Genomic DNA, 11,925 nt, shown 5'->3' on the forward strand with positions numbered 1-11,925 from the left:
TTCTTAAATCTTAAAGTTAGGTTAGGTCGTCTAGTCTATTACAAATTTTCGCGCATGCGCAGAGAGCGGTCACATTTGCATTTTAACGTATGCTGATTACATTTCGACTTGGCACCTGTCTTTCGAAGTTTTAAAGCGAGGTTATGTATCTCAAATATATAAACACCAGCTTTTTATCCAATTTTTACAAATACTTGCATTTACCCTTAAATAATTTCTTTGCCCCGATTTACCCAGTATCCTGGTTTGCCTGCAAAAGTATGTCTAAGTTATGGAAAAAATATTTGCTGTGGTTTGCCCAGGAACATGTTGAATTCAGATATGCAGTAAGTCCATACACCAAACAGCTAGATATCAAGCGTTAAACACCACATTTGCCTTGCTTGGGTATTCTAACTTTTTTCTTTTAACAGTTGAAAACTATGGCTATTTTTAGGAAATTGAGTCGTTACTTTCCCTATTTAACATCGAGATGAAGTATGAACAGAAACCCCAAAATCAGGTAACATTCTCCATATATACCGTAGCCATTAGCTGAAACTTGTAAGTATGCAGGAGCCCTTTTGGTTGGTTGAGTTTTCATCAGAATCGGACGCCAAACTGCTAACCAGCAGGTCAGTCTCCTTACGCAAGTGCTTGGAACTTTGGGGCCACGAAAAGTCCATTGATCTCCTACATAGCACCGTAAGGGGCAAGTCTGGAAGCTTTGCCGCCTATTTTGAACCATCAAAGTCGTTTAAAATAGAAGTTGAAACCGTTGGCAGGCACTTTACTCAGCAGGAGAAGGTTGCAAAGCTAGAAGTGAGTCGTGGGCATATAAACGAAAATTGAAACTGAACTGAAAAACACTGTTTTAGGCATTTGATTACTTGCCAATACGGGGCCCAGTTAAGCTGAAAGACCCCGATGTCTGTCTGCAGTATATTGAGTTTTACGGCACCAGAACAGTCAACATCCCAACTACGCCCTATGAAGTATTTTTCGGAAGGAATGTAAGTCTGATGGTGTTTCGAGCTGCCAACCGAACATTCATGAGTCCACAGGACCTGTTTTAGGTGGCAAGTGGCCTCAGGCAGCTCTTAAAGAAGCTCTCATTGAAAACCAGGAAGTTTATTGGAAATACCAGCATGGATCCGCAGCTCTCATTGCTAATGGCAAATCAAGCTCAAGTGAATAGTGGCAGTATTATTTTGGACCCATTTGTAGGCTCCGGATCTTTGTTGGTGGCTGCTGCTGAGTTCGGTGGCTATGTTTTCGGATCTGACATCGACTATTTGATGTTACATGGGAAGACAAAACCGACCAGGATTAAACAGCAGGTGCGGCTAACATTTTAATGTTTTTTGGGTGCACAGAGCGAGACTGAATCTCTTTTTAAATTGTACGAATCATTAGTCTTTGCGATAGAGTTTTTCCTAATTATAGAAAATTGTTGAAACATGCTGCTTTATAGAAAAGAGCCAAGGACGAGAGTATCAAAGCCAACATAAAACAATACAACTTAAGCCACAAATACATTGATGTGTTAATAAACGACTTCAGCCTGTCCTTTTGGAGAGATTCCATGGAATTCGATGCCATAATAACAGACCGTACGCCGAATGAGCTGTGAATCAATCAGTTTTGACTAAATTTGTTTCCTTTGCAGCTCCTTATGGAATCAGAGAAGCCACCGAGAGAGTGGGAACGGAGAAGCAAAATTACATAGTCAGCGATGAACATTTGCCCACTCACGTACCCGCAAAAATCGAATACGGAATTCCCAGCATCTACCGAGACTTGCTGATATTCGCATCTAAACACTTGAGACTAGAAGGACGACTAGTTTGCTGGTTTCCAGTATTCAGGTAAGAATGTTCACACAACCCGCGAAAAAATCAACTATAATCGACAATTGCAGGGAAGATTATACGGAAAAATGCCTGCCCAGGCATCCCTGCTTGACTCTGATCGCCAATTCCGAACAGCCGCTCAGCAAAGTGACCTCAAGAAGACTGCTGACGTACAAAAAATTGAAACATCCCTCTGTGGACGAGCTCAACATAAAGGATACGAACATTCAGGACTTCAGGGACAAATACTTTGTGGTTCGGGAAGAGTGCAGAAGGGTGAAGCGCCAAAAGGAAGCTGCTCTTCGAAAGGAGAACTGGGAAAAATATGCGAATAGCAAACAATAAAACATGATTTTATTTGGAGTTACCGCGATTTTTTCCTGTTGGCCATTTTTCCTCCTATGGGTCGCTTGTCTTTGTTGACCGAGTTGGTTTTATCGACACCTTTGCGTCCTTTTCCCCTGCTCTTATCCTTAAAGTCTCTGCGTCTTGGGTCTTTATTCTGATTTCTGTCCAAACGCGGTTTTTTGCTCTTAACGTGATAGGAAGTCGCTGGTCGCTTGCTTCCGCTTGGTCTGGACGAGAAAAGACCTGAAAAATGCTCAACCCAGTGAAAAATTGAGGGTTTTCAACAATGAAACTCCTTACCTGCATCTGGGTCTTCACCGACTTCTGCCTTATAATATTGCCGGTCGTCATCGTCTGGGATTTTCGTTTCTTCGTTGGACTCTTTCGAATGTTTCTTCATTTGCACTTCGTTTTCAGTTTCCTTCTTCATGCCTTTTAGGGACTTTTCTTTGTGCTCCTTTTTGCGCTCTTCCTTCGCCTTCATGTTGTCCAGCTGTGTTTTTTTCAGGCGTTCTTTCAATTTCCTGAAACCAATAAACTCGATGATGAAACCTGCCACTGCTCTGGTGAGTAAATACCTTTTCATCTCCCGCTTTTTTTGGATTTCCAGTATCTCCACTTCAGACTTGTGGATCAAGTCGTGATATAGAACTTCCCCGTCCAAAAGACCGTCCTCGATTTTCATCAATTGCAGCGTTAATCTGGGGCCGAGCTCAGATAGTCTGATGGCGGAGTTCCCCGATTCAATGTTCCCTCTTGATATCATTTTTTGCGAAATCGTTACGTGATTAGTTGGGTCATCTTCAGCTTCGCTTTCGGACATAACTGCTGTTCTGGAGAAGAAAAATTCCAGATCCAGACTGCTTTAACTGCACTTTCAGAACTTACTTGGAAAAATAGTCGGCAATATCATCACATTTGGCCAAGTTCGGAACCTTTCCTTGCACAACTTTCTTCACGCCTTTGGAAATGCCCACGGGGGCGACTTTGACGTTATAATGGCGAAAATCGATTAGTTTAGTGGCGGGATTATAATTCAACATCACACACCGCCTGATCGAGTTGAGGTCCACGTTTGTTAAGTTAATTGTGGGAAACATGTTTTGGAACATGGACGCCATCATCTTCATTTGCAAGCCCTCGCCACTGAAGCTGTTCAGAATCACCAGGGGCGAATGCTTGAAGGCTTCTTCAACCACCATTTGCTTTCTCAGCGAAGACACAACGTCTCTGGCCAAAGTGAAGTTGTGTATTTTGAAGGTGAGCGTCGGCCCACGAGGTAGCCGCGTTATTTTCAAGTACATGCCCAGTTCGGTGCGAGAAAATATTGATAAATGCGACACGTGCAGCACACCGGCGACAGCGACGAAGTCCTTTATAGTGTTTTTCTTACGCTCCTGCAAGGGGGTTTAGAGTCTTAAATGAGGATAAACGGCAGGTCTTTCCATACAAACCTTCAAGGAGGAAGCTGTGAACGGCTCCATCACTTTGCGGAAGTCTTTGGTCAGCTCCAAAGTGCTTCCGCCTGGAAGCCCTTTGTGGATGACGAAGGAATGTGGCGCATTAACTACTTCATCGGGCTCAGTATACACATTCTTATTATTTCGCACACTGCGACCTTTTCGTCCCATTTTACACGGAAAAAATGCTTGATTTGCTTGTAAGTTTAATGTGGTTTACATCCGCAGATCACAGAGGTTACTGCCACAGAACATACCCCAGGGATATTTTGTGGTTACTGCATGCTGCATAGAACAAGGCTTATATAATATAGAAACGACTTTTACTCTTGTAGAAAATGTGTCGCTAAAGTGGCGCGCCCTGGTGGCTGAGAATTAAAGAATTCAAACAAACCTGCATTATGATCCCACTACACTTGCTTATTTTAAATTGTGTCGCAAGGCTGCTGATAATAGGGATAAATGACACATCTACACAAAAATACATTTAAATATATATATTACTTGTTTATTGTTTATATAAATACTTTTTACAGATAAAAAAATCTTTGGAGCATTTTTAGGAACAACTTTAAAACATACGCCTTTTGTGATAGGAAGCCGTGCATTTTCTAACAGCCTTTAAGACACCAATAAACAGCTACCATCTTCGCAGATTATTGACGATTTATGAAAACAGATAAGGAAAAAGATAATCTGAAAATATGAAAATATCATTATTAACTTTGAACAGAGGTTTCTGTTTAAATATTAATCTGTAATTCTACATAATACAGAGGTATGAAGTACCGGTTTCAGCGGTGAGCAACCCGATGTATGAACTAGCTCTAATGAGAAAAATATCCTGTTTTTCATTTATTTGTTTCTTGATGAATATGCCACCTGAATAATAAGCTAAGTGATTTCGACTTACCCAACAAAATATTCACAAATTACGTATTGGAGAACATGGTGAAACATATCACAATCCAGTATGTGCAGGAAGCATGAACATAAGCATGAGGACGAAATCATACAACCATAGAACAAGGCTTAAACATCAGGGTTACTGTACTCTGTAATCTGTGTTTACATCTATACAATCCGTGATCCAGGGCCGCTTACTCTCAACATTCTTGAGTTTCGTGTTACGCGTACCCGCACCTCCAGGAGCGCTGGCATCGACAATCTTGGAGATTTGGCGACAGCGCGTATCGATGTCAAGTGCACAGATAACTTCTGTGATCTGTGGTCAAGTGAGGCTCACCGCGCTCACCGTCGGTTTAACGGTCCAACGCTTCCTGTTCCCTGTTGCTAAGGCCATAGATAAAGAACAAGTTCGTAGCCAATGTCGGCGGTCGAATTGAATAAATACTTTGTAACTCCGTTTTTCGGAGGGGAGTATTGTGGTGACAACAACCTCGCGTAAGATTGTAGCGTGAGTTGACAACACCGCAACATGCCCTCCGAGGGATAAAAGGAGCTGCCTTTTGGCACCCGCCATCTTATGTAGTTTCATCTTACGAGCACACCACGTGTACGTTACATTTCGCAAAATATACGATTTGTTAGTGTTTGCTGCTGGGTTTTCATTTGAATCTATGACTGGTTTACTGCTTTTTCTGCAAATTACCAAATTTTTTTGTATGTGATGTGAGTTGTCGGCGCTATTTAGTGCCTTGCTGTTGAGTAGTTTTTGTGATCTCGGTTATTTCACGTAGTAAGTCATTGAGATTAATTTAATCTAGGTGTAAAGGAACACACTTGTAGTTGTCTCATCTACGTTTATTCTTACTCTGATCCTTTTTGGATCCGCGGTGCACCACATTACATTATGCTTGCTTGCATTAATGGTACTTAATGGGGTTAACATGTCAGCAAATATTAATTAACTGTTAACCAATATGTTCAATGCTCATAATATTCGTACATTGATCTCAGCCTAAATTAATAATGTATGCACTTTTGTGTATATTTCGTAACACGTTAGAGTTACACTACATAGGGCCAATAATGTTAACACATAAATCCTCAGTTATTTTAATGCTGGATTGGGATGAGATGACTAAAGCTACATTCTTCAAAGGCTGATCCTTAATCTATGGGAATTGAACCGCCCGGTAGCTACTACCTAATTAAAATGGTGCGGAGAAAAGAATTATTTCGAACTACCTTAGTTGCCCTAGTTTGCTTACTTCTAATAGGTTTGTCCATATTCCATCTTTACTTGCATCAATCTAGCACAGTGTATTTATTGTAGCTTTGTATCAGAAGAATCCGAGTCCGCTGATTCGTTCGCGTCCCGCAACCTTTCAAGCAATACAAATTGAGGACGATCAACCGCTTGAAGAGCACTCACTTAAAGAAGTTATTATCAATGCACAAAGAAGTCGACTGAGAAAAGAACTATACGACTTTAAATTTCCATCCAACCGACCACTAGCTAATTTTGCAATGGAAGATGGAGGGCAACCGATCAGAACGATCATTTTCAGTACATGGAGGTCAGGGTCTACATTTCTGGGTGTGCACTGTCTTCAAAAGAAACGGAAATCAAATTGTATGTCTGGATTGTTTCAGGTGATGTTCTTAATGCTCTGCCAGGGAATTACTACCATTATGAACCACTGATGGATTATGGAATCATACAAATTCGAGGCCCACCAGACGCGGATTCAGCTCTAACTAGATTGAAAAGTTTGCTCAATTGTGATTACACAAATTTGTACAAGTAAGTCACAAAATACTCCTTAAGTCTGCATTTTCTTATGGCCGATTGCACCGTCGTAGAGGTGTGATAAACAGTTATTTTTTTGTAACGGGTTACAACGTTCCAGTTTTACCTTGGCAATAGGTTTCAAAATGCGGTTTCAAAAGGAACATGTTACTTTTTAAATTTTGCATTCAAAATGCAGATTGATGATGATAGTAGAAATCAATGGTTACTGAAACTGGATAGAGCGCTCGACGATGCCGCATCGGTTCTGTGCTGACCATTTTTTCAGGTTTATGAGACGGCTCCCAAAACAACCTTTAAATCGGCAAACGGCATCAGCTGGTGCGAAGTGCGCACAACTGTTTTTCTTTTATGAGACAGTTCCAAAAAGAACGGTTTAAGCCAGCAAACGGCTGCAGCTAAATAGATTGCTCGACGTTGTCGCATCGGGTCTGTGCAGGCGCGCGCCGCTGTTACGGTTTTATGAGACGGTTCCAAAAACAACGGTTTAAATCGGCAAACGGCTGCAGATGGATAGATCGCTCGACGGTGTCCGAAGTGCGCACCGCTATTTCGGTTTTATGAGACAGTTTAAAAACAGTTAAATCGGCTAGCTGTAACTACGGTTTCAGGTTATACGTTTGGAACACTGTTATTTTAGTGGTTACGTTAAATACCGACCATCCCTACACCGTCGTATTTTCACTGAAGCTTAGCGCTAATCCTGGTTTATCAAAGGCAGTTAAACTTGGTTTGCCAGCACAAGTGGAGTAAATTTAATTCACCAATTTTGGAGGTTTAAAAGGCGAATAAATCTGTAGTTTCCAACCAAAATTTTTGCGTATTTTGTTTCGTTTGCAGCGAATCGCCGCTCTTTTTCATAAATAGGTAGTATTTGTAATTATAAGCTGACGTGCCGCGTAGTAAATTTATTTTTTCGTAATTCTTTCTTTCCGCAATAAACATCCCTCGCATTCACCCTTAAACTAATGGTGCGCGGCGGCTGTTAGTGCGTCCGGGTTCGAGGGTGGTGCGAGGGTGCGGTAGGGAAAAAGGGATTCTTCGGTCAGTCCTGGGCCAGTCCCGAAGGAAACGCGTACGGAGGCAGTCCGGGAGTACTAAAAAAAGAAGACCACCGACGCCACGCCACGCGGCCATTTAATTTTTGTGACCGAGGGCTGGATTTCGAGGAAATCCAGTTTTTTCCGGAGCATCCCTGTTCCTTGATCCCCAGGGAAACCTGTGAACCTACCGCGGAACAATTGTGCGCGTCCCGCGAGACAAGACTATTTGCCCGCCGCGGTACGTCATACAATTACCCGAGCCATAGACTCCCCTAATTTTACTTTATTTTATTTTTTTAATTTTAGTTGGTTTTTGTTCTGTTTGTTTGTAATTGTCTTTTTTGTTTTCTTGGTAGTTAGAGGTTGGTCTTGGAGTTGGTTTTGGTAGTTAGGGGGGTACTACCCACAAGAAGTACCTGGCATCCCGTCACGGGGCAAACCCCCACGTTTTCCAGTAAATTTTGTGCGTTGTGTTGGACGGACAGGGTCGCGAGTCCCATTGCGGCAGGGAGACTCCGGAAATGCCCTCCGCTCGCAACTCGAGCGATTGTCACAATCGACAGCAAGGACCACCCGTCATCGAATTCAACTTACTACCGATAATTTAATTTTTCGTTTCAGAAACGTATATTAAAATCCCGCAAAGTTTTAGTTACCTGCACTATATGTTTCAGAAATGTTTATGTAACTGCAAATGTTCGCCCTCAGAAACGTTTCACTGAAACGTCTCGCTGAAACATTGCAGAAACGTTTCGTTAAAATGTTACTGAAGCGTTCCGCCAGACGTTATTTAAACGTTGAAAATAAATATTCAGTAACATTATACATGGTAATCTTTGAAGATTGCAAATATTTTAATTGGTGGTACATTTTGGCCCTAGAAGCAGAACTTTTCAGTCCACTTTATTCATAACTTAATTGTTACAAGGTACTATATTCCACATAAAGTCTAGTCCAGTCTTAAAGTATAAATAAAATACTAGCTATTTACACGCCTTAAAATTAATTAATAATGTTTAAACAGTCGAGAGTGCGCATAGCAACTGGTTCAACAGTTCTGTACGATCTCACAGAAAGGACCTACGCCTCTCGGCAGCCCACCCAGCCGAAGTCTTAGGGTCGTTTTTGCACCACTCCCAGCCAAACCACCATTCCCCGTAATCGGGGATTGGAGATCGATGAGATTCTGACAGCTGTAGAACCTGTATAACCTTAACACATATCTTAACCTATATGCCCATATCACCTACTTCCTAACATTAGAACGTGCCTCGCGGTGCTGTCGAAAAGCGGCCTAGGCAGCCACAGGGGAGAGGCAGGGCTACGACCGAACCGCCTCTCCATCCGGCGCCAGGCACTCAACCACACACAGAATCGCAGATTTTCCCCGTCCATCTAGTCAAAGTCATCGTCGCTGACGATGATTTCAGCATACTCTACAAACATACTAACCATACTCCCATCTCTCCTCCCATCCATGCCTCTCAAGTGCCAGCAGGAATTCCCCGGAGCTAAACTCTCACGTGCAGCCTCCCTGACTGATTTCACACACACCGCCCTGGCGTGTCGAGCCGTCTGAGCACCCAGACCACATTCACACTCACCACAGCCCCTTATTGTAAACCTGTGTAAGTAAGCACGGAAGTCTCCGTGTCCAGCTGCAAGCTGCAGTGCCTTTTTATTCAAACCCAGCGTACCCTTTCCCACTCTGTCACACACCTCATATAATTCTCTCCCATTCTTACTACTGGACCAGAGCCTCTGCCACTCGTCCATGACCCAGGACCGCATCCGACTTCTGACCTGCCCTTTGGTTATTTGTGCCAGCATCTCCACCACGGGTGTCCCTCAGAGCGCACAGCTGGCTACCTCATTCGCGGCGACTGCACCAACGGAGCCCTCGTGAGCTTCCCACTGCACTGTGACCCCCATACCACCCCCCCTTATCGCATGCAACCCCCTCTGTACCCCAACAGCTTCCGCAGACCGTGATTCATAATCATTAATTGCAAGCAGGGCATCCCTAGAGTCCGTCCACACTACCGCACAATCACCCCTTATGCAAAGAGACCTCAAATTCATCAGGGTCTTTCCAATTGCTGCGATCTTCATGTCATTTACGCTCTTACCACCCCATTCATCACTAACCCTCTCACACTAGCTCCTGCCCACACACCACACATCAATAGTCCCTTTCTCACCCGCAACTACCGCATCACACCACGCATTCCAAATGGTATTCTCCCCCTGAATCGTCTCTCCTGCAGCAATTATGCCTGCCCAAGCACTCCAGCCACACCGGGGGACGCGTACACGACCTGCAGGACCTCCGTAAAGGTCGTCCTATACGCCCTTCCCATTCCAAGAAGTAGAAACCTGTCGCATGCCTCCCGCTGCTTCTTAAATCGGGAGTCGGACGCCTTGCTCCCCCATATTTCAGACGCATACAAGATTGCACTTTTCACCACTCTCTCATCCACACCGTATTATTGGCCGCCAGTCCTCTCCTCCTCATAATCCATCAAATCTGCCTCTCACACACTTGGCATGTTCCAGGAAGAGCAACTTGGGTTCAAGCACCACGCCAGGATACTTCACCATCGTGGATGGTACTACCCTAAGCTCCTCAGTGTTAAGCACAGGAGGCCGGATGTTGCCTTTAGCAGGCAGGAACAGCGTCTCGATCTGTCCAGCGCTATACTCCACGGCCGCACCGCCAGCCCATATTTTCAGTTCCTCCCAGACCAACCGAAACATCATTTCAATCTTCCTTGCTGACTCGGCCTTAAGCAGCACCACCTAATCATCCGCATAAGCCTGGGTCGTCAGCATCCTCACCCCTGCATTTATACCTGTCACGTCTCTTCCATCCCTCTCCACACACATTCTCTCTATCCTATCGACCGCGACTGGAACCATCCCTCCATGACCATGAGCCGTAGAGTGGGGCCTAGACTCGATCCCTGCGGACAGCCTTTCCCAATCTTACACCTCACCCTTCCACTCTGTACCACTCTACCCCGCAAAAAGCTCCAGCACATTCTCACCAAACCACTGTCAACCCCGGCCCTTTCAAGCTCCTGGACCACAACCGGGGCCCACGCCATGTTGAAGGTTGATTATATCCAGCAACATCAACAACTGGTGTTTGCCCGCTTTTCTACTAAGCTTATGGACCTAACCCCGCCGGAGCCCTTCGGTAGCCATACAATCCTGGCGCACTTCCAGACAAGTGGAAAGTATGGCATTCTCAGACACTCCCCATACATGTTTTTCACACTCTTCTCTCCCACCCGACAACCTTCCAAAAACTCACCGACATACCATCCGCCCCTGCAGCCTTGTTATTCATCATCCGCCCCACCGCATCACTACCCTCCTCGTCTCCCAATTTATCACACCAATCCATCCTCCGCTCCCAATATTTCATCCAAACCTTCCAGCTCATTCCTTTCACTCACACTCAGCTCTGTATGGTACTTCCACACCAAGAAGGACCAGACAGACACCAGCTGCCCATTATCATCGACTATAAGAGTTTGCTTTGCGGGTCCCTTCTCTTTCATGACCCTCCACACTTTGTCTCACGGGCTAACCTCGCACACACTCTCAATCTCTCTTTTAACCCACTTCATTTTTCCTTGATCAGTTTCTTGAAGATGCGCCTCTCCGCCCTGTACGCATTGAGTCGCTCGAGATGTATGACCTCCGAAAGAGAACTCCTCGCTCTCTGCCATCCTTCTCGAGCTCTTCTGACCCGCCTTAATCGCATCTGCAGCTCCCTGTCCCATCATTCATTCGTGATATCCTCCAGTACTCTGGCCCTCCTGATAGGTTCAAGCAGGGCGTTGCTGCCCAACCCCGTTCCAAAAGACCGATCTTGTCCGTGTTCCGGAAGTCCACACGTCTCGGAGCTTGAATCCACTATGAAAGCTTTCTTGCCCTTTGTTCCCAGGGTTACGGACAGAATTGGGAGACTCCTGAGGAAACAACATAAGAACAGTCTACAAGCTCACAACAAATATCCGAGAATGTCTAGGGTCAGTTAAATACAGAAGACCCGCAACTGCAGGAATCTACCGGTTGCGACGAGAATAGAAGAACACCGACGGAATTGTAAACTGGGACATGTGGAAAAGTCGGCAATGGCGGAACACGCCCTCAGCGATGGAACACACAACATCTATTTCGGAGAGGACAATTTCATCAGAAAAGAAGAGACAATGGCGTTAAATAGGATATAGTTTCCAGCACTCACCAACGCAAAAACAGCAAGAAAAACCAACAGCGCAGGACAGGAGAGAGAATCCAGTACATCGGATGATAGCAACAGCCAACATAATGCGCAGGCTCCGATGAAACAGGCCACGTGATCACAACCGGTGCATAAATACGGACTGCGCCCGAGGAATCGCATCAGAACAGTCTAAGCCTTCAAGCAAACCACTTCTGAAGATGCAAGCCACTCGTGCTTGCGAAACGTCAAGAAGAAATTCTACCGAACGACGGCCTAAAAACCCGAAAAA

At 44.6% G+C, this 11,925-nt stretch overlaps 3 protein-coding genes and 1 long non-coding RNA gene across 8 annotated transcripts in view; 2 read left to right on the top strand and 2 right to left on the bottom strand.

Annotated features, from left to right (window-relative positions):
* Nucleotides 1-6: 6 nt before the first annotated feature.
* On the top strand, nucleotides 7-2,195 carry LOC109546360 (tRNA (guanine(10)-N2)-methyltransferase homolog). Its single transcript, XM_048661161.1, has 8 exons — nucleotides 7-326; nucleotides 437-502; nucleotides 556-801; nucleotides 858-992; nucleotides 1,056-1,319; nucleotides 1,454-1,592; nucleotides 1,649-1,847; nucleotides 1,901-2,195. Exons 1-8 carry the CDS (start codon nucleotides 144-146, stop codon nucleotides 2,175-2,177), a joined length of 1,509 nt encoding a protein of 502 aa, XP_048517118.1. The 5' UTR covers nucleotides 7-143; the 3' UTR covers nucleotides 2,178-2,195.
* Nucleotides 2,170-3,930, bottom strand: LOC109546358 (protein Peter pan). Its single transcript, XM_048661162.1, has 5 exons — nucleotides 3,635-3,930; nucleotides 3,069-3,577; nucleotides 2,759-3,013; nucleotides 2,481-2,704; nucleotides 2,170-2,423 (listed from the first exon to the last, which is right to left on the bottom strand). Exons 1-5 carry the CDS (start codon nucleotides 3,809-3,811, stop codon nucleotides 2,197-2,199), a joined length of 1,392 nt encoding a protein of 463 aa, XP_048517119.1. The 5' UTR covers nucleotides 3,812-3,930; the 3' UTR covers nucleotides 2,170-2,196.
* A 951-nt stretch (nucleotides 3,931-4,881) lies between these two features.
* Nucleotides 4,882-11,925, top strand: part of LOC109546359 (carbohydrate sulfotransferase 1-like) — a 50,723-nt gene continuing 43,679 nt past the window's right edge. The window contains exons 1-5 of one of the 5 annotated variants that reach the window (XR_007280351.1): nucleotides 5,736-5,823; nucleotides 5,880-6,143; nucleotides 6,200-6,350; nucleotides 7,756-9,027; nucleotides 9,956-11,095. Coding sequence is in view for 4 of the 5 variants with exons in the window: in XM_048661165.1 (XP_048517122.1) it covers nucleotides 5,721-5,823; nucleotides 5,880-6,143; nucleotides 6,200-6,350; nucleotides 9,956-10,202 (765 nt within the window). In the remaining variant the exon portion in view is untranslated. Of the gene's footprint in view, nucleotides 5,340-5,720; nucleotides 5,824-5,879; nucleotides 6,144-6,199; nucleotides 6,351-7,755; nucleotides 9,028-9,955; nucleotides 11,096-11,925 lie in introns of those variants that run through there. The other 4 variants (XM_048661165.1, XM_048661166.1, XM_048661164.1 and 1 more) reach the window with 4 other exon arrangements.
* LOC125502582 lies at nucleotides 5,389-5,899 on the bottom strand. Its single transcript, XR_007280353.1, has 2 exons — nucleotides 5,815-5,899; nucleotides 5,389-5,750 (listed from the first exon to the last, which is right to left on the bottom strand). It is a non-coding gene; the product is annotated as an uncharacterized LOC125502582 (long non-coding RNA).

This window comes from Dendroctonus ponderosae, unplaced genomic scaffold (assembly GCF_020466585.1).
Source record: "Dendroctonus ponderosae isolate FM_Combo_2020 unplaced genomic scaffold, Dpon_F_20191213v2 Dpon_F_20191213_1, whole genome shotgun sequence".
NCBI lineage: Eukaryota > Metazoa > Arthropoda > Insecta > Coleoptera > Curculionidae > Dendroctonus > Dendroctonus ponderosae.